The sequence below is a fragment of the Meles meles genome, chromosome 20, assembly GCF_922984935.1.
Source record: "Meles meles chromosome 20, mMelMel3.1 paternal haplotype, whole genome shotgun sequence".
Classification (NCBI taxonomy): domain Eukaryota; kingdom Metazoa; phylum Chordata; class Mammalia; order Carnivora; family Mustelidae; genus Meles; species Meles meles.
This window is the reverse complement of record NC_060085.1, coordinates 610,522-631,609: the sequence shown is the minus strand read 5'-3', so window position 1 is coordinate 631,609 and position 21,088 is coordinate 610,522. Positions and strand designations below refer to the sequence as shown.

Below are 21,088 nucleotides of genomic sequence, written 5' to 3'. Positions count from 1 at the left end.
TGCCTCTGGCCTCGACGGCAGCCCCGGCGCGGGGGCGTCTTGCGCACAGAACGCCGGCAGGCGCGCGCCGGTACCCGCACCCGGGAGCGTGCGGGTGGAGGAGCCGAGGGAGGCGCATGCGCGGGGCGCCCCGAGCGAGGCCCACGGAGCCTCGAGGGGGCGGGCCGCACGCGCCGGAGTCTGCCGCGGGGCGCATGCGCCGAGCTGGGACCGCACGGCGGCGGCGCGGGAGCCGGGCGCGCGGGCCCTGGGCTGGCCGGGAGGGCGGAGGCCGCAGCCGCCCAGGCCCCGAAGCTGTTTACCTCACCGCGGTCTGAGCTCGCGGCCCCCGGCGCCCCCTGAGCAATAAACCCCGGCCGCCCGCCGCCCCCTCGTCCCCGCCCCGCCCCAAGCATGTGAGCGGGCCGCCGCCGCCCGCCGCCGCCGCCGCACCGTCCAAAGAGCTGCCACGACTCACGTTTGGAGACACACGAAACCCAAACGGCCAAGGTTCGAGTTTCCCGAGCTTTATTTATTGCCAAAAGATGCGGCCGCCCCGCCGCGCCCCGTCCCGTCCCTCGGAGCTTCCTGCCGTCTGTGTTCCATCCGTGGTGGTGTTTCTCGTGGTTGTTTTCCGGGTGATTATAAACATTTACTGCTCACGCTCGCCGTCCGCGTTTTCTCTGGGGCCCTGGCGCACAGAGCCCTCGGAAAGGGGGCGGGGGTCCGGCCATCAAGGGGTCCTCCAGCCGCCGCACTGGGCACTGGCGGGCCCTGGGGCTGCGCGGAGGGTCCTGCTGAGCTTTGGGGAGACCGGTCGCCACTGAGAGGACTGATGTCCGGCACGGCTGAAGGCTGACCCCCGAGGAGGACCCAGGTCCCACCACCTGCCTGCCCGCTGGGCTGGGAGGTCCACCGAGGGGGCGCGGACTCAGACCCACTGCCTGCAGGACAGCGGTGCCGCCGGACAATTCCCACACACCCTTCACAACCACAGCTCAAATCCACCGGCTTTATTTTTTCTTAAAAAAAAAAGAAAAAAGGAAAAGGAACCAACCAAACAGCAACAACAGGGCCGCGGCCCGGCTCCCTTGGGCTCGGGGCATGCATCTCGGCGGGCAAGCCTGTTCCTCCCGCGGCTCCTGCCGCCCGTGGTCTGAGCACACCACCAGCTGTGGGAGGCGCCGGCGCGGAGCAGAGTGAAAGGAAGTCCGGCCGGGGCGAGAGCCAGCAGGTCTGAACGTAAAGTGCACGGCAAGGGCTTCCCCCCGGGCTACGGACTGCCACGCGTCCTCCCCTCCGGCCAGGGGAAGGGGCCCGGCACACGGCTACAGAGTCATCAAGAGGTCGTGTCCACTGGCCGTGAGGGGAAGGCCAACCCCCAGCCCCTGCAGTCCCCCAGCCACAGCCCTCCAGGACCCCTGGCTTCCCAAGGGGCAGTCGGCAAGGCGGGTACGGTGGCGGCCTTCCTGGGCAGCAGGCATGGGCCAGCAGTCGGCGGGAAGATTGAGGACCTGGGCCGCGGCACCTGGCTGGGGTTCCATGAGACAGGCTGCAGACGGGAACACACGGGTCACTCCTGGGCCAGCAAACAAGCTCTGCATCCCAGGAGGCAGGCCCCACCCCGCTGTTAGGGCGGGGAAACGGAGGCCCATATAGGGCTGTCCGACACCCAGAGGGGCCAGGAGAGGTGGTGCCGATTCCAGGGCTCACCCTGTCGTTCACGCGCTGCCCAGTGGAGTAAGTGCACCGGCTGCCACAGAGGAAGCCGGGTTCCCAGCCCTCCGAGCTGGTTCTGATGCCAGCAGGTGAGTACCACGGGGCCACTGGGGCAGCGGGCAGCTCCCCCGGAGAGGGCACTGCAACCCAAGCAGCATCTCCCGCACCCCTGCGGCCCCATTTCCCACCGCACACACCTTCTCGGACTCGGGAAGGCAGGGGCGGGAACAGGAAGCAGAGGGCGGCCGAGCAGCCACCAGGACAGGATGGTAGCCTAGGCCCCCCGAAGCCGTCCCCACCGCCCACCCGCAGGGCCTCATATGCTGCCAGGGGGAGTCCAGCATCGCCCGGGGCTGGCAGGACAGGCTGTCAGAGGGAGGGACCCCCTCCTGCACGCGGGAGCGGCTGCCCTAGCTGCCTGGCCAGGGTCCTGCGGGCTGTGCGCGCACCGACAGAACAGGAAAGGCAGACCTGGGGGCCCCGGCGGCAGCGGCTGTAGCTGTCCGGCCACGAGAGGCCAGTGCCCACTCACGGGCCCCACCCTCCCTTCCCAGGCCCCTGCAGTGGCCCACCTGCGGGCGGCCGCCCTCACTGCTGCTTGCAGGCCGACAGCCGGCGGATCTTGCTGCTGGCCGAGCAGGCCTTGCGGGTGGGGTTGGAGGCAGCGCTGGCCCGGCGCTCGGCCCTGGATCTGGTGCTCAGCGGCGCCGACTCGGTGCCGTTGGCGCACAGCACTTTGGGTAGGCCCCGGCTCTGCCCGTTCTGCCCAGACTCCTCCTCTGGGACCTGTCCTAGGAGGGAGAGGGCGAGTGTGGGCTGATGGGAGCCTGAGGCCGACAACCTGCGCCCCCGGCCCCGCCCCGATCCCCAGGCCCAGGCTCCTCCACCACCGGCCCCGCCCAGGGCCTGCCTGCGGGGGCCCCTCATCCAGCTAGAAAAACAGATGCCCTCGGAGTTGGCCAGCCAAGGGGGGTGCCCAGCCCACGCTCACCTGCCTGCCCCTGTGCGAACCGGGTCTCTGCGCTCAGGAGGGCCTGCTTGCCCCGCTCACCCTCCACCGCAGCACAGGGTGGAGGACCAGGGTCCCGGGGCACAGGGCCCTAGGCCGGGCCCGCTCACCGGCGCGGGGGCCAGACCTCACTGGGCCCTGAGCGGCAGAGAGGGGCTGGGCTCCGGCCAGGCAGGCCACACTCATGTCTCCCCTTGAGGCCAGCCCCAGCTCCCTGGACTGGGCACGGGACGAAGAGATCAGAGCCAGGGGCCTGCCGTGCCCCTACTCGCTACCAGGCAGCACCGGCCCTTGCTGGCGTCCGGGGGGGCGGGTCACAGGCCTGGAGCTGCACGACTGCCTGCACTCCCATGCCCTGAGGCATGGTGGGAGGGGAAGGGGGAGGACACACAGGGGTCAGCCAACCTGCCAGGGCCCACACAGCTCATTCAGTGCACATGGTAAATCGGCCTCTTCCCCACACCCCACCCTCCCGGGACCCGGGTGAGAAGCCGCCCTCAGCCGCCTCTCGTCCACCTCTGTCCACAGAGCACCCTCTAGGCCAAAGGTCCCCAGTATCTGACTCAGGAGCTTCTGGAACTTGCTGTGAGCCTCCCCTATGCACACAGGAGGCATCCTAGATCAGAGCTCGTCGCTGTTGACAGGTTTCTGCCGGGGAGAGGTCTTGTGTGGGGTCGAGAGCCCCGCTCTGACAGGGGAGGGCCCCGCAGGCACTGAGCCCCGCAGCTCCGCACAGGCCACCTGGAGCCCAGCTACGGGCACAGCCACTGTGGCTGTGGGTCGGGGCAGGAGGGTGGGTACAGGATCTGGCCTCCTCATCCCCAAAGGACTGGAGCATCGCCCACAACCACCCACCTCTGGCCGAAGGCCCAGCACCCAGCTTTCAGAGCAGGAGGCAGACCCCCGCAGTGGGGACAGTCCCGGGAGACCAAGACCAAGCAGCTGAGGGCCTCTCAGGGCGACCACAGCGCTGGGACCGCAGTGAGGAGGGACGAGGCCGTAGCACCGCCCCTGTGGACCCACGAGGGCCCCGAGAAAGCATCAGCGGTCCTGGGAGCAGCTCTGCTCCTTCTACCCCAGATGGACGGTCAGGCGTCGGACTCCAGCCGGGGAGCCGCTGTGGCACGAGCCCTCCCCAGCCACGACAGGCAGCTCCTGGCCTCTCGCACACACAGTCAGTGTTCTGGCAGGGTTCTGGGCATCTGGCAGAGTGCTCACCCCCCCTTGCTCAGACAGCAGATGGCCCACCAGTGAGGGTCCCTCCCAAGGTCCTGACACGAGAGCCCAATCCCTCGGAGAGGCAGGACACCTCTTTCCCGTTCTACAGAGGACCGACCTCTGCAAGGCCACAGACACCCAGCACACATCACCTCCTGGGACTTGACAGGGTCACCGCTGAGCCAAAGCCACCGCCACTTGGGGTCCAGCTCCAGAACGGGCACCTCAGACCCCAAGCACGCCCCTTGCTCAAGTGGGACGCCTGAAGCCTGCCCCGGCTCTGCCGGGAAAACAGCTTTGGCTCTACAGCATTACTGGCCAGTGGGGTGTCCCCAGGGGCCCCACCCACCACACAGGCCACCCCCGCACACCAGGTTTGTCTACAATAAACTGACATTTGGCAAACGAGCCAGGGAAAAGGGAGACAAGGGAGACGAGAGTCACCCACGCACGCACAGCGGGGCGAACCTTTATGATGGGAACCCGCGAAACCGGCCCCAGAAAGAACGGGGAGCGCTGGGGTGGGGCAGCGGCCCTGGCCGCCCTCAGACACCTGGGCAGGGTCAGGGAGGGTTGGTGGCCAGGCGCCCAGGCCTGGCCTCTCCAGCGCCGGCTGGCACTGCGGGGAACAGAGGCAGGGGGCATCGCTACACTATGGCCTCAAGCCCTTCTGCGCCCCTGGCCTCAGCTTCCTCTCCAGAAAGGTCTGAGCACTGGCTCTTCTGCGTGCCTCTCTCCTCTCTAAGCCCTGCCTCAGACGCCTCCTCGCCACCTGGGGAAGCAAGGCGACATGCATCAGGGTGGGCAGCCCGGTGCCAGGAGGGCCACTGGACCCTCTCAGGCCCGTCAGAGGGGCTGCCCCCCCCTTCACCACCTGGCAGGATGTGCTGTGTGCTCCCCAGAACACAGGAGGGCGCCCTGGGGGGCCTCTGCCCTCCAGGAGCCCCACCTGCCTCCGTGGGAGAGGGGAGGGGCGGCCACACCCCCAGGGCTGTCTGTGCCCCACCGGGGACGTCGGGGGACGTGCGCTCTGCCCTGGAGGCAGGTGACAAGGAGGCCAGGCCCCGAGGCTGCAGCGGCGGCCGCACTCACCGGGCACCGTGAAGTCCTGAGTGTAGATGATGTCATCCTCGATATCGAACAGGCCCTCGTCCCCATTGTCGTCAGCGCAGCCGTGCAGGTCCTCCAGGTAGGGCACCACCGTCATGCCACGCCAGCGGTCCTTGCCGTCGGCGCTTGGCGGGATGGGCACCGGCTCCTCGGCCGGCGCGTGCTTCTTCCGGAACCAGCTGTAGGAGCCCGCAAGTCAGGACAGCCCGGAGGCCCCCCCAGCTCCCCGCGCCGCTCTTGCCCTCAGGACAGGGCGCCTGTCAACCTCTGGGCCCACCCCTAAAGTCTGGATGGGGGAGCAGGGCGGGCAGGAGAATGAGGGCCAGGAACACCCCTGTAACCTGAGACCCCACCCACCCACCCACCCATGCACGCCCAGAACCTCCCATTCAGGCCCGCACGGGGACGCCCACCCCGCCGCGGGGCCACGCAGGCGCTCACCTGTGCTGCCGGATCTGCTGGATAGAGAACCTCCGGGCGGGCTCGTACTCCAGCATCCCTGGCGGGACAGCAGCGGCCGCGGGGGTCAGTGCCGGGCAGGCGCCCCTCCCCCCACGCCCCCGCTGCGCAGGCCACCGCACAGATGACACCCCCCGGGGGGCGGGGGCGCGGGCGTGTGGGAGTGCGACTCCAGCTCAGGGTGCTACCGGACCCTCCCACCGCGGTCCCCCGTGGCCTCCACCGGCAGGGCTGACCCAGGCATGGGGCACAGACGCAGAGTCCGCGGCTGCGTCAGGACGCCCTGCGGCCCTAGGAGGCAGTCCGGCGGGTCGGGAAGACAGCCAAGGGCAGCAAGTGCTTTTCACACAGACGCCAGAGGGGCTGGGAAGCAGGACCGTCCCATGGCAGGGACGCACTGCCTGTGCCCACGCCGGCCGGCTCTCTGCCGCGCTCCTGCAAGGGCCCGGGCCGGGGCAGGGCCCACCCCTGAGCCCTCGGCCGCCGCTTCCGGCTTCCCCAGAGCAGGCGGCTGGAGCTTCTCCAGCACCACCCGGAGGAGGGTGGGGGGCCCGGTTCTGAGAGCTCGGCACAGCACCCACGAGGCGGGCAGCCTTGTTCTCAGGACATGGGCAGAGACCTGGAGAGCTGGGGACTCAGAACCCTGAAGGTGTGAGTAGGGCCGAAGAGGAGGCGAAACCATGGGTCATAGCCCGCGTGCTCAGGGGCAGACGAGGACGGCCACCAGGCCTCAGGGCCAAGACGGTGCTCTAGGAGACCCCGGGAGCCACCCCACCAGTCCTGGCTATGGAAAGAGCCTCCAAGGCACGCACTGCCAGCACAAAGGCCCTGAGGCAGGCTTAGGTGCAGGGGGATGTGCGGACCAACAGCCCTGGCAACCTCGGCCTTAGGTCAAATGAGGTGGAGGGGGTAAGGGATGGGGCAGCCCCGCCTGGATCTGGACACAGGGACTGACGCCCTCGGCCATCTAGATCATCGGCCTTTCTGCGCACTGAGAAGGCAAGGGCAGGCGTGCATCGAGCAAACACACCCCCAGCCAGGGCCTGCCCTTGCAGCCGCTCCTGCCGTGATCCCCAGCGCCTCGGCCCTCAGCCAGGCGGCTGGGGGGCATGGGAGTAGGTCAGAGGCCTGCGCTCTGGGTGCACTTGAGGACAGGGACAGCTGACATCACGACCCTTCCACAAAGAGTGCCCGAGGACTTCCCCAAACGTGGAGACGGAAGGAGAAGGCTAGGTCTGCGCAGTGGGAGGGCGCACCCACCCAGCCATCTTTCAGGGTCCCAGGGAGGGGATGGGGAGCTGCCCGGGTGCCCAGGGGTGGAGTCCAGCCGCTGCTGCCCAACAGCCCAGCTTGGGCTCCACTTCACTGGCACCAAAACGTAAAAACCAGCTGGACTCTGTTCTAGAAGACTCTCAAGCGCCTCCAAGGTCACGGGGACCTACTGTCTCGACCGTAAGTTACATGCGGTCTAGAAAGGGACGAAGGCTCCAACCCGAGGCAGCATCTCCTCGAGGACAGGAACCAGGGACAAGTGGGGGTGATGGTCTGCACGTGCTTGGCCAATCAGGCTCCGGCCCAGGGCCACGACGCGGACATCGCCAGCCCACCCCCTCCCAAGCAGCCGCATCCGGTGGCCCAACCCCAAGGGGTCCGGCCGTGGCCACTCGGGTGCCGCCTGCTACAAGGCCTGGGCTGTGCAGGATGCCACCCAGGGACTCCGCAGCCACGGCGGGGGCGGGTGGCGGAAGAGGCTGGAACAAAAGGCCCAAAGCAGCTGTAAGTGCGTCCGTTCCCTGGGGGGCTGCGGAGGAGACCCAGGGTCTCCAGAGGCCAGTGGTCAGCACAGCAGCCCAGGACCCCCATCGCCCCCTGGCAGCCTGCTCCCGACCCCTCCAGCCCCACAGGGGCCGTCCCGGGGGCCTCACCTCTCAGCAAGTCCGAGAGCGGGGGTCCGCAGTCGCCCGGGATGGTGTAGTCTCCCTTCCCAATGTTCTCGAACAACTTGTAGATGTTGTCCCCCTCAAACGGGTACAGGCCTGTCGTGATGTTATAGCTTCGCCCCCAACGGGAAGGAGAGAAGCCGGTCAGTCGGGGCTCCTCCTGCAGCGCCAGCCGGAACCCAGCCCGGCACGGGAGCCTGGAAGCTCCCTCACCCATGAGGCCTCACGGTGGCGCCGGCTACACCACTCGGGATCCCCGACCCGCCGCAAGATACATCTTAGGAGGATGGCTCTTGCATGTGAATTCTCTCCCAGTGACGACACAAAACCGGGCGCCTGGGCGGCTCAGTCGGGTCCATGCCTGACAGCTGATCTCATCCTCAGGTCTCAATCTCAGGGTTGAGTTCAAGCCCCGCTCTGGGCCCCACAATGCCCAGCGTGGAGCCTACAACCAGTCAGTCAAATAAAAATAAAAATAAAATAAAACGGACCCCTGTGCTGGCTGGCAGCTGCCCTACAAGTGGGGACAGGAGGGAAGGTTCTGGGCTGCGCTGGTCCGCGCTGGGCTCAGCCGGTACATCTCTGCAGCGCACGCTCAGGTGAGGGCCCCAGTGAGCCCTGCCGCCCACTCAGCCCCCGCTCAGGTGCTCAGGGCTGCGCGCCGTCCGGGTGGGGGGCCTCGCAGCTGGCTGGGCAGAACCGCAACCTGCCCCAGAAACCAGCAGGAAGACGGGGGCGCGCCCTTAGCACAAGACGGGAGGCCGGGTACGGCCCGAGGACGGCCAGTGTGTGTGCCCCCACATCAGGCCTCCGACCCCGAGGACCCCACAAGATGGGAAGCGGCCCCATCTGCTCCTACCCACAGGGGGCCCCGCTCCTGGCTCCACTGTCTCTCTGGCGCTCTGGCCACCCCAGTATACTCGGGAATGGTATCTGCAGGACCCACTAAGAGGGGCAGGTTCTAGAAGCCTGGAGCCCAAACGCAGTTCCTGAGTCCTTGGTGGGCAAAGGAAGGATCCCTGGGGCGGGAGGGGGAAGGCCTCTGGGCACTTACAGAGTGACCCCAGCCGACCAGATGTCCACTTTAAACCCGGAGAAGGTGTCCAGGCCGTTGGCAATCTCAGGGGGCTGGAACGCTGGGGAGCCCTGGCTTGTCCGGCACGTGTCGTCCTCGGCAAAGGGGTGCAGGGCCTGCGGCAACAGCGCAGCCCTCAGCAAGCGGCCCTCGGGCCCCCGTCCCTGCGCGCCACGGGAGGGACGCTACCTCGGCCACACCCAGGTCGGAGATCTTGAGCGTGCCGCTGGTGGTGAGCAGCAGGTTGCCCGGCTTGATGTCCTTGTGCACGATGCCCTGGCTGTGCAGGTACTCCAGGCCGTCCACCAGCTGGCAGAAGTACCTGCGGGGGCGGGCTCCGTAACCATCCCCACCCAGGGCGCCCGCCCCGCCTGGCCACCGCCGCCCCCGGGGGTGCACCCGGCAGGACCAGAGACAGAACGCTGCAGCTCGGCGGGCCCTACAGCCGGCCCGACAGGAAGGACAGGACAGGCAGCCCGGCCAAGCGACCGCCGCCGCAAAGGCTGATGCAGGCCTCCGGCTCGAGCCTCCCGGGGCAGGCAGAGGAGGGCTCCCCGGCCCCCAGCTGCTACCCCAGCCGGCCTGCCTTTCTTTCTGCTCCCCACGAGCCCAAGGGCCGTGCCCTGTCCTCCACACTCGGTCTGTCCTCGACGTGACCCTGTCGCCTCCCTAGAACTGCCCCCTGGGGCCAGGGAGACGTGACCCCCCCCCAGGAGGGCCAGCTGGCCTATGGCAGCTCCGTCCTCATCAGGACGTCTCAGGGACCGAGAGATCTGGGAGCCCGAGCAGCGGGCGCACCCGGGTGGGCAGCTGGCAGAGGGGCTGCCCCAAGTGTGCTGCCCACGGAGCTCCCCGGGCGGGGGCTGATCACACACCAGAGCGTTCGTCCCACGCACGACACAACACCCGTCCCAGGGCCGCCCGGGGGCGCGGTTGGTGAACTGTCGCACTCTTGCCTTCGGCTCACGTCGTGATCAGGGGCCTGAGACGAGCCGCCGGGAGCTGAGCCCCGCAGGGAGTCAGCTGGACGTCCGCCCCCCGCCCTGCACCCACGGGCCCGCGCGCTGTGTCCCCACCACCCTTCACGCTGTCTGAAGAGAAAATGAAAGAGCGCGGTTTGAACTCGGGCCAGGAGCCCCGGAGCCCGCGGGCAGCCCCGCAGCAGGCACTCACCCGTGGGCCTGGCACACGGGAAAGCGCTTCTCGGGCACGCTGTCCAGCATCTCCTGCATGCCGCACACGCAGTACTCCATCACCATATACGTGCGGCGCTAAGGAAGACGCACCGCGGAGAGCCCGCCCCGGGGAGCGCCCAGGGGGAGAGGACCCCGACGCTTCTGGGGGCTGCGTTAACAGAGATAAGCAGGAGCCCCGAAAACAGCGAGAAAGACCGCAGGGATGACAGCGCCTGCGGGGCAACTCTGCCCTCCCACTGACCCGCCCAGGGTCACCTTGCAGAGGCCTGTGGCCGCCCGTCTGGGCTCAGCGCCCTGGACCCACAAGGAGGCCTCCCCAGGGACTCAACAGCCTGGGGCGCTCCATCCGCCCGAGGCCCAGGAGGAGGTGAGGAGACAGCCTGCAGGACGGAAGGGAGGGGCCTCGGGCCACACTGGAAAGGGCCAGGGGTCTCGGGCCAGCCGGAGGGAAGGACAAAGCCCCCGCCGTGTTCCCAGCACAGGTGGCCCTGAGAGCAAGCTGGAGGGGAGCCATGGGCTCGACACCCCATCACCCCGTGCCCGGCACTTCTGTGGGAAGACGCCTGCCCCCCGATGAGACCTAGGGCCCCCACATGCCTGCTCCCTAGACCTGACGCTGCCCAGAGCCTCACCCGCCTGGAGAGATGGGGCCCGTCCCGGAGGGGAAGGGCAAAGGCCGAGGACACTCCCACAGAAGCACTCGTGCGCAGGGACACCCCACGCCACGCTCTCCCCGCAGCACGGGGGCCCTGGCGCCAGAGGCGAGGAGAGAGAGCACCGGCCGTGAGGCCCCCCAAGCTCAGAGCCACCCAGACCAGCACTCCCGCTCCCGGGCACAGGGCAACAGCAGCCACACAAGTAAGGGAGGTCTGAGACACTGTGGGGCCCTGGCAGGTGACCCGAGGGCTTCATGGTCCACGGCCTGCGGCACCAGCTGCACAAGGCCGGCCTCGGACCGGGGCTGCTGCTGCCTTCGGGGCTCCCAGCCGGAGTCACAGAGGGGTGGCTCCAGGGTCAGGAAGACGGCGCCCGAGCCCCACCCCGCCCCCAGCGCGGCGGCCGCAAGGATATATCTTCTGCTTCTCGTCGTCGTACAGCACGTCCACCAGCTGGATGACGTTCCTGTGCCGCAGTCTCCTCAGCAGCTGGATTTCCCTGAAGACGACAAACAGGCGTCAGCAGCCCCACCGCGAGAAGGGCCGCCGCCTCGTCTGCTCACATCGGCCCGCTCCCTCTGCGTGGGAGGAAGAGCCCGCTTGCCCTCCGGGTGCCGTGCAGAGGACACGCCGGGCTCTGAGGCGCGCGGGCGCCGGGAGAACCAGCAGAGGTTCTCCTGCTTCCCCTCCAACCGAGCAGGCCCCCCCGCGAGAGCAACCGGGGCTCCCCGAGTCTGCGGGCTTCAATAGGGACACCACCATCCGGAAGCTTTCTAAACGTTTTACGAACGTTCTTCACGAGGGACCACGGCACGCAGCACAGGGACGGCAGGTCAGGTGTGGAGTGAGACCTGCTACGTGCCGCAGCCAGGGCGCAGCTCCCTGGGCCACCCAGCAGCCCTTCCGAGCCTCCCCGGAGCAACAAAGCCCCAGGCACCGCGCCACAGCTGGACCGGCTCCATGAGGACCCCCTTCCTCTCCCTGGCGCCCCACAGCCCTGCAGGAAGGATGGAGAACCCTTCTCACGAGAGCCCTGGAGACCTCTGGGGCTCCAGTCCCGGCATGGAGAGAAAGCAGCTGCTCCGGCCTGCCAGAAGGGACACCAAGGCACAGCCATCCACCTGGCACCAGCCTCCAGCGCCTGCTCTGCAGACGGCCTTCTGACGCTTCACCTGGCCGGGCTCCGGGCAGGTGCTGGCGGAGATTACGGCCGAGCGACCGGCCGAGCCAGCAATCCCATGCAGGTGCGCCCGCGGTAACTGGGCGCGTCCACGCGGAGAGCCCTATGAGCGCGGTCACGGCAGCACGAGCCACAGGGACCCGAGGTGGGAACGGCTCCAGGGTCCATCACCAGGTGGACGGACAAACACAGTGTGTCCACCATGCACAGGAGCGTCCTTTAGCCACGAGCAGGAGCGAGGCCCCCATGCGCCACCCGGGGACAGACCCCGAGCCCACGATGCACAGGGAGGGAACCAGACACAAGAGGCCCCACGGGGTGTGAGTCCACGCGGGTGACACGCCCAGACCAGGCTCCTCCGCGAACGGGAAGGGGGCTCGTGGGGGCCGGGGGTTGGGGACGGGAGTGGGGAGTGACCGCTGATGGGGAAAGGGTTGCCTTTGGGGAGATGGAATATTCTGGAATAAGATAAAGGGGATCCCTAGGAATACACCAAGGGCCACCAGATTGAGTGACTGTGAACAACATCTCAGTGAAGTTCTTTTCAAAGTCCTCACCTGGCCGCCCAAGCCCGGGACCTAAGAACAGCTCCTCAGAGACTCAGGTCCCATCCGTCCCACTGTCCAGGCTCTGGGAGAAGGCTGCCTCTTCCAGGAGGCCCTTCCTGACAGCCTCCCCCCCCCAGTGCATGAATCCTGTGCCCCGACCCCACTCGCCCCCCGGGGGCAGGTCCTCTGTCGGGCCGTGCAGCCCGCAAACACCGGGCAGCCACCGCCACAGAGCCGCCAGGGCCCCGGAAAGGGCATCCGTGCACGGCGCCCACCCAGACGGGAGACCCCAGGCCCAGAGCCCAGGAGGCCATCAACTGGCAGCATGAAGCACAGCCTCGCGGCCACGTCCCCCCAGACTCGCCGACAGAAGCCTGTGCCCACCCCCACCAGAGCGTTCCAGGTGAGACAAGGGTTCTACCCTGGTTTTCCCCGGCTTTCAGATGGTGCCCTAACCACCGGGCTCCAGAGGTCCTGGGACACCGCACACGCTTCACGACACACGCTGAGTGGGGGCGACTCACAGACGCTGGGGTCGCCCTGGTTCGTACCCTCTGACCCCGGGGATTTACTCCGGTGTCCAGCGTGAGCAGGGACCAGACTCAATCTTTTTTCCAAATAATTAATGCAGGGTTTGTCCCCCTTGGCCGCACCGACGTTCTGGGCAGGTCACTCTCTGTGGGAGTGTCCCGGGCGCTGTGTGCGGGGTGGTCAGCAGCGTGCCTGGCCCCCACCCCCTCAGTGGCAGGAGCACCCCAGTCCCGCCGACCACAGACGTCTCCAGGCACCACCCAGTCCTGGGGAGCAGGACAGCATCATAGGAGAGCTCCGCTGTGAGGGATCCACAAGGCCCCTGACGGCTTGGCGCCGACCCTAGAGCCCCGGAGCCAGCACAGGGGTCCCTGGAAGCCAGGCCCCACCTTCCTCCCCCACCCCACCCCGCCCTGACCCAACCCATCCCATTGCCCTGACTCTGGCGCCCTGCGCCCGAGGCTCACAAACACTCCGTTTCCATCCGACCAGCGCAGGGTGGCCGCAACACCCACTTCGCGGCCTGGTGCCCCGTCAGCTCCCCGCCTGCGGGCATCAGGGTCCCCGCCACGTGCTGCCTGGCCTGAGTGCACCTGGAGCACAGAGCAGCTCCTCTCAGAGGCCACTGTCCGGCACCTGCTGTCCGCCCAGGCAGACCGACACCCCCTGAGCACCTGGTCAGCAGCAGGGCCCGGGAGCCAGCTGCGGGGGCGCCTGTCCAGGGTCTGCAGCCAGGGTGCAGGCAGGGAGGCCCGGGAGTGACGCCACCCCAGATGACAGGGGCCTCCACGCAGGGCGCAAGCTAGTTAGCAAGCCCTGCGGGGCCAGTGGGGACGGAGGGGTCAGCCATGGAGACAGGCCCCAGCTCCTCCAAGCTCCAGCTTCCTGGGACACGGGACTGGGAACCGTCAGGGCGGACCCCGGCGCTGGAACGAGACTCCCCGACACACTCAGGGCAGCTCCGGTCAGCGGATGCAGCCTGGGGAGCCAGGGGCTTCCTCGAGCAGTCCACACCAGCCTCCCCAGCGCGGAGACGCCCTCGGGGCACTTCTCTCCATCCAAAGAGATCCCCGCGCTGCGGGCGACACAGACTAAACCCACGAGCGGATGGCGCCGGCCGGCTCAGTCCGTGCAGCGCGGGTCTCTCCCTCTCAGCGTGCCGAGCTCAGGCCCACACTGGTGTGCAGCGTACTTGAAAGATAAATAACGTAAAAATCACAAAAATAAAAATAAAAACACCTGTGCTGGGACAAGGAGGCCTTTCCTCAATGCAACCTGTGGGGGCAGGTGCCGAGGAAGCGGCGCTGGAGAGTCTGCCGCTGAGCCGCCCCCGGCCTCCGGCGCCTGCGACCGCACGGCCGAGCTCCGGCACGGCGGGCAACAGAAGGGCACCACGGCCCCGGCGACGCGCATGCTGGCTCCTTCCTAGTGAGAGGGCGAGAGCCCAGGGCTCCGCATTCTCTTCTGGCTCGAGCCAGCCCAGACCGTGCGTCCCCCTCGCTGACGGCCGTCAGGGGAGACCACGGCCGTACCGGTGTCCGTCTTCCGAGACGAGCTCACGTCGCGCACTCCACGAGGCAGAGGGCAGCACCCTCTCCGCGAGGAAGCCGCTGGCCACTGCTGCTCCATCGCCCGTAAAGCTCTGCGCTCTTCGCAGGAACAGAAAAGGCCGGGCTGGCCCACCGCGGGGCGCCCCGCTCGCCGGCTCACGGGGATCACGCCAGCCCCCTGCGCCACGCCGGGAGCGAGCGGACACGACGGCCGACCCCACAGAAGGGACCGCGGGAGCCACGCGAGCGGAGCTTCCCCGGAGACCCCGCGGGAGGGGGTGCGCCCAGCCACGCGCCCAGCCGCTTCCGGGGCGCACTGAGGGCCCCGCCTCTGTACTTGCAGCGTCTCCGACAAGGGACAGCGCGGGTCCGAGACCGAGAAGAGATGACACGTGAAGAAAAGGCAACACGAGCAGCCCGGCCAGGGTGAAGTGAAGGCACGCGCCCCCCCACGCCCGGGCTCCGCGCTATGCTCACTAACCTCCCCGCCCCCGCTGCCCATGGAACCTTCCCCCGGTCGCTGCCTGACCCAAGTGGCTGTTTATCGGTTCACTGATGATTAAGCAGAAGAAAAACGGAATGAGGCTCGGGAAGCCAATCAAACTCGGAGAAACACCAAGCAGCTGCCTCCAAGGGCAGGCCGGCCCGAACAGAACGCACAGGGGCAGGGACAGGCCCACGGCCACTGCCTTGAGAAGCACCGGCTCCACTCAGCCCAGAATGAGACGGAGCCGCCCGCGAACCCCCGCCACTCCCCTCCAGACAGAGACGGGTCCGCTGCGTGCCCAAGGGGCGGGCCAGGGGCCAATGGCCCTGCCGGAGGGACACTGAGCAAGACCCCCCTCACCTCCCAGCCCCTCTGCTGATGCTTCCAAACATATGACCAGAGACCCCAGAGGTCCAGGGAGGAGACGAAAGCAAGGGAAATTGCTAGAAGCAGAACTCAATGGACACGTGCCCGCACGTCCCCAGCAGCACGAAGCATAAAAGGCATCAAGTGGAATCAGTGCAAAGACCCGCGGGGCTGGACGGACAACAGGACGCGTCCCCACACGCGGGAGTGTCCCCGGCCCCGGCAGGAGCCAGGAGCCCCCACGCACAGCCCCGGGGATGGACCGAGCCCGCGACGCCCAGGGAGGGAAGCAGACACAGGAGGCCCCGCCAGGTGTGAGTCCACGCGGTGACACGCCCAGACCAGGCTTCTCGGCGGCCGGGAAGGGGCTTGCAGGGGCCGGGGAGCGGGGACGGCTGACGGGTCGGGGCTGCCCGCTGCGGAGCTGACGCTTTGTCGAGTCTCACAGCCGGGTGCGCGGCACGGACATGTGCCTGGACGCCGAGAGTCTGGGTACGCGGGTCACGTACTGGCCAAGCTGTCGCGAGCGTAAACCACAGCTCGGCCACGTGGTGGCTCCGGCAGCGTCGCACACGCTCCCAGGCCGGGCACACGTCCCTACGGCCCCCAGAGCCCAGGGTGGCCGGGAGCTCCCACGTTCCAGAATCAACACTCCCCGCCCCGAAAGACCAGACATCAAGGAGGCCGCCAGGACCTTCACGGTGGGTGAGCGGCCTGGCCCTCCTGCTGCCACCTCTGGCGGCGGGCCGGCCAGCCCGGGCTCACAGGGGAACCCTTCCCAATATGGGGCGGGGGAGGGACGCACGCCACACACGCCACTTGGGACGAGAACAAGAGCCGACAAGGCCCAGAGCTCGGAGCCGGGACACGCTAGAATTCCAACCACTCGCTGCCCAGACCCAGCTGTCCGCCAATCACCGCAAGACAGTCCTGGCCTCACTGAGGCCCCCGCCGGGCCACTGGCACCTGCTCTGAGCTGCGGTCCATCTGCCAGGGACTGGGAGGACCAGGTGCTCCTGGGGGTCACTTGGGATGCAGAGGCCGGCTGGACGAGACTGGCTGGGGAGGCTGGGGCATTCTGGATGGAGCTTCTCAAACATGCACAAGCTCCCTCTGACCCAAACCTCCGCCTGTGGGGACATGCCCTTCGAACACCCTTGCACTTCTTATGGGACCGTGACGCAGAGTAACCCACCTCCACAGCAGACAGAGCCGCCAGCACAGGGTGGGTCAGAGCCGGCCACAGAGCCCCGCCACCGCCAAGGCCACCAGGACGCCTGACCTCAGAAAGGCAGCCTGGCTCGGGCAAAAGGACAGGGCTCCAAGGACCGCGGCCTGATGGCCAACGGTGACGGCCCCTGTGCCCATTCCACAGGGAGCAGCAAGCGATTTCTACCCCCCAAACAGTCGATGGAAGATAAAGCCCCAGAGAGCGTCTTGGGACGCAGGGAACTCTGCGGAGCCAGTTGCGCGGTCGTGGCATCGAGGGTCCGGCCTGCACCTGCAGCCCGCGGCCACCCTCCCGCCGCTCCCACACGACGCTCGGTAGGCCGCCTGCACAGCTGAAGCCACCACCACCTGCCCCCCGACCGGCACCAGCCCGGGCGCCTCTCCCTGCATGAAACCCCACCGGCAGGACCCACAGCCACGGGTCACCCTCGCTGCCCCCAGTGAGAGGGAGACCCCGCTCATGTCCTCTTTCCAATGTTCACAGGGCCAGTGCGTGTGATTCTACGGTCACTTAGAAAAACAGCTATGAGCAATTTTCTAAAAACAATGAGGAATAAAAAATATAATAAAAATGATACGGAGGGGCGCCTGGGTGGCTCAGTGGGTTAAAGCCTCTGCCTTCGGCTCAGGTCATGATCCTGGGGTCCTGGGATCGAGCCCCACATCGGGCTCTTTGCTCTGCAGGGAGCCTGCTTCCTCCTCTCTCTGCCTGCCTCTCTGCCTACTTGTGATCTCTGCCCGTCAAATAAATAAATAAACATTAAAAAAAAAAATGATAGGGAGGGGCGCCTGGGTGGCTCAGTGGGTTGAGCCTCTGCCTTCGGCTCAGGTCACGATCACAGGGTCCTGGGATAGACCCCGCATCGGGCTCTCTGCTGGGTGGGAAACCTGCTCCCCCACCCCCACCTGCTTGTGATCTCTGTCAAATAAATAAAAATCTTTTAATATAAAAAAAAAGGATATATGAAAAATACTTGGACAGATTTAAAAACAACCAAAAAAGACTGGAGGAAACCTGGCAAGATGGATCAGTTCTGAGATCATGAATGATTCTTTTTTTTTCAAATCGAAGCTTTCTGAAACGTTCTTGCTCTGTGATGAGAACCTATTAATTTTAGGATGCGGGAAGAGCAGAGGGGGCTAGCAGAGGCCCTTGGCAGGCCCGGAGAGGAAACCACACTGAGAGGATGCCCCGAGCGGCCCCCACTCTGGTCACAGACATCAGTCTTCACGAAGAAAGCTTCTGATCCAAGCCGGGACTCCCGACACTTCTCTGGAAGGTTCCGGACACTTTACTGGGAGAAAAGCTACTGGAGTTTATTAAGCCTCTCAGAGACAAAAGAGCCCTTTTTCCCTGCAGCCGGCTGGCAGCAAGGCTGTCCCGGGAGCCCAGACCTCCCCTTGCAAGGACACCCCTTTCTTTCCTACGAGAGCCAGGCCCTGAGCTGATGCAATGGGCCCAGCGCCCTGCAGCTGGGAGACCTCATGCTCGCTGCCCAGCCAGCCGGGGACCCCCCCACTCTGCCTCCTGGGCCTCCGTTTCCCCTCAGGTTTTTCCGACGGACACTGCGGGACCGAGCTCCTTGCAGCCTCAACACCGCACAGCCAGAGTCTCCGCAAGCTCCTGGGGCCCTGGCGGAGAGCTCGGGAAGGCCGAGACGGGGACACCAGTGCTCACCAACCCTCTGGTCAGCGTCGGGGCACGTGTCTCCCACGGAGCACGAGGGAACTCCCGGAGGTGGCGACCAGTCCTCTAACCTGACCTTGTCAAACACACACCGCGTCCCACGGTGAGCCCCACGGTGAGCGCCCGCGCAGGAGGCCCCTGCCCACCCCGACGGCACCGCCCCCCGCAGCAGGGTCCAGAGAGTTCCGGGACCTGCTCAACTCTGCATCTACCTGGTGCCCCAGGACAGCCAGCTCGCGTGCCTCTGAGCGCACGTCAGTTGGTGCTGGAACCCAGCCCGGGCCCTTGAATGGGACTCAGGGACTCCGGGAACCTCAGGGTGCTGCTCCCCAGAGGCTGGGGCCTGGGGCCCAGAGCAGCACAGAGCACTGCGGCCAGCAGACCGCCTGCACGGACCTGCAGTGCATCCAACCAGCAGAAGAGACCCGCAGCCTGCTGCCCAGGCGTTACCAGGGATGGGACCTGAGACGGGCCAGGGGGACAAAGATGGACCTGGAGACTGGGAGAGGGCTCTGTTTCCAGAGGCAGGACTCAGGAAGCCAGGACGCAGGAGCTCACAGCCCCCCCAACCCACAGCCCCCAGAAGCTTCTGACTTCGAAGCCAGCAGGTGGGGAGGGACGGATCTCTGAATCGGGGGGTGAGAGCTGCATGGACCTCCGAGGGTGCCGGCCTGCCTCAGTCTCCCCCAGTACATCGGGGCCCCTGCCCAGTACCACCTCACAGGTAAGAGAGGGGCCCTAGGGCACGGGGCCATCCCTGCTCCGCGTCCAGAGGCTGGGGCACGAAAATCGTCAAGAGGCCTCAACATACCGCCCATCCGCCTTTGGGCCGCACTGGCAGACGACTGCCCTGACTGGCTCTGGGCCCCAACACCAGAGCCGGCCCAGCGCCGGTTCTCCTTTCCACGCACAATGTCACCACGCCCAGACCCGAGGGGGCCCGGAGCAAGGGGCAGAGCGGCGCTGCCGCGTGAGTGTAGGCTGGGCAGGAAGGAGGAGGTGAGAGCCGACGGGGAGCAGCACTTTCCAGGACGGGCTGGAGGGAGGGCCAGCAACAGGACGTCCAAGGTCGTCCCTCCGTCCTGCCTGAGTCCTGCCGCCTGCAGCCTGGCCCGTCAGATAAACCCCTTCTTGGAAACTGGGAGGAGCAGGAGCCCAGGCAGGGTGGGGTCCCAGTGGGTGGCCGCCATGAGGAGGGGCGCCCCCTCCTGAAAGCAGCGAGAGTGACGGAGACAGGGCTCCCAGCGTCCCGGGGCTGGGGAAGGCCCCAGCAGGCGGACGCCCGCACCTGTGCGGTGCCTCAGAGCTGGCCCGCGCCTGAGGAAGTTTGGGTAAAAAGTTGGCCAGGACACAAGCTGATCCCCCTCCCGGGGGGACGAGCCGCCTGGGCCTGCAGCCACGGATGTGTCCAGTCTCACATCCCAAGTGAGTTACCTCCTGCTGGCCGACAGGCCGGTGCAAACAATTATTTTTGGCAGCCGCAGGGCTCCCCTCCAGCAGGGTAAACAAATTGCATTTCGCGGGCCCTGGAACAGCTGCCCGCTGCGCGGAAAGCCTGCTGGGGGCAGCCCGGGCCGTTCAGGAACACAGATCCCGGGGCCAAACGAACCCTGGCTGGTTCCACTGGGCACAGCGTCACGGGTGAACGGGGTGGGGCGCACCCCCCCAACTGAAGGAAGGGGACACCCGCGGCAGCAAGGCGGCCGGACTCCCCCGGAGCCCTTCAGCGTTTCCAACACTTGCCCGGGCAAGCACCACCCGGGGAGCGGGCTGGTCCCCTCCAGGCTCTAAGGGAAGGGGAAGGAAGGAAGGAAAAGGAACGCCCCGGCTGGCTGGCCACACGCTGACCCAGGAAGCCCACACTTACTTCTTGACGTTCGCCTCCCCGTTGGGGATCCTGCGCAACTTCTTCTTCTTGAGGATCTTGACGGCGCGCCGGCACAGCGTCTCCGAGTCCAGCACCTCCTTCACCTTGCCGTACGACCCCTCCCCCAGGAGGTCTCCCATCAGGTACTTGCCGATGAGCTTGGCCCGCTTGCGCCGGGGCTGGTAGATGACCTCCGTGGAGTCGATGCGGTGAATGAACGTGTCCATGCCCACGGACATGAGCTCGCCCTCCGTAAACATGCCCAGCTGCTGCGGGTCGGCCACATCCATCCTGGACCCGGCGCCGCCGACTCCCGCCGGCGGCCCTTATCTCCCCGATCGACCGCCCCCGGCGCGCGGTTCTTCCTCTTGTCCCCCTACAATTCCCTTCTCAAGAAACACCCCAAAAAACAAAAACGAAACAAAAACACAAAACCGAAAAACCGAAAGTCAACAAAAACGCCAAAGGAAAAAAAAAAGAAAGAAAAAAGAGGAGAAAACCCTTCTCCGGGAAGAAACGATTGTGCTCGTCGCGAGTTCAGGGGCCGCGCCTGGCCCGGAGCCCCGGCCCCCGAGGGCGCGGAGCGTCGCAAGTCTGGGTGCCCGGCCGCCTCGCAGCGTCGGGTCGGGCCGGCGCGTCCGCCGGGGCCGTCCGCAGGCCGCTGGGGCTCCCGCGCGCTAGGTCATCCTCCGGGGGCGCACGGCGCGGCGGCCAGAGCGAGTCTTCCCCGGGCCGGGCATTACCTGCGGGCCGCGGCGCGCGCCCACACCGGGCCCCGGGCCGCGCCGCCGAGCTTCGCCGGGCGCCGGGCGCGCTGCCGGGGGCGGCTCCCGGCGGGGCCCGCCGTCCCGGGGGCCCGAGGCCGCGGCAGGCGCCTATCCGGACCGCGCGGCGGGCACCGCCGTCCGCCCCCGCCAGCCCCGGCCGCGCGTCGGGGGGCCGGGGGGCTGCCCGGGGCCCTCCCGCCGCGGGGAGCAACTTCCGTCGGAGCCGGCCGCGGCCGCGGCGCCCCCACACCGGCCTGGGACCCCGCAGCGGCCGCCCCCCGCCCCAAACGGCAGCCCGCGCTCGCTCTCGGCCGCGAACGCCGTGGGCCGCGAGCCGCGGGGCGCGGGGCCCCGTAGGGCGCCGGGCGGCCGGGGCGGCGCAGGAAGCAGGCCCGGGCCGGGGGTTCCCGAGGCCGCCGGGGCCCGGACGGCGCGCGCCCCCGCCGCAGCCGCCGCACGTGTGGAGCAGGCGGGGCGGCGCGGAGGCCCAGCCCATGCAAGGCGGCGCGGAGCC

General features: G+C 67.5%; 1 protein-coding gene across 5 annotated transcripts; it reads right to left on the bottom strand.

The window, feature by feature from the left end:
* Positions 1-977: 977 nt before the first annotated feature.
* Positions 978-21,088, bottom strand: STK11 (serine/threonine kinase 11). Of its 5 annotated transcripts, none has more exons than XM_045990641.1 (10): positions 19,808-21,088; positions 10,777-10,860; positions 9,683-9,772; positions 8,699-8,831; positions 8,489-8,625; positions 7,420-7,547; positions 5,477-5,534; positions 5,018-5,214; positions 2,271-2,484; positions 978-1,558 (listed from the first exon to the last, which is right to left on the bottom strand). In XM_045990641.1, exons 1-10 carry the CDS (start codon positions 20,095-20,097, stop codon positions 1,003-1,005), a joined length of 1,887 nt encoding a protein of 628 aa, XP_045846597.1. In that variant the 5' UTR covers positions 20,098-21,088; the 3' UTR covers positions 978-1,002. The 5 variants fall into 5 exon arrangements, 4 of the variants coding, with proteins under 4 accessions (XP_045846597.1, XP_045846598.1, XP_045846599.1 ...); XM_045990642.1 differs by having other exon boundaries at positions 978-1,531; positions 19,808-20,604; XM_045990643.1 differs by having other exon boundaries at positions 1,397-1,531; positions 2,271-2,489; positions 19,808-20,593.

Bases quoted from the DNA above. Each gene is read 5' to 3' on its own strand.
- STK11 (XM_045990641.1), bottom strand. From the start codon at position 20,097: ATGGATGTGGCCGACCCGCAGCAGCTGGGCATGTTTACGGAGGGCGAG. The intron at 7,548-8,488 runs GTAAGTGCCCAG...TTGGGGGCGAAG, and splicing joins TGGTCGGCTGGGGTCACTCT to CTATAACATCACGACAGGCC. The intron at 2,485-5,017 runs GTGAGTGCGGCC...CTCCTAGGACAG, and splicing joins TCAGGACTTCACGGTGCCCG to GTCCCAGAGGAGGAGTCTGG.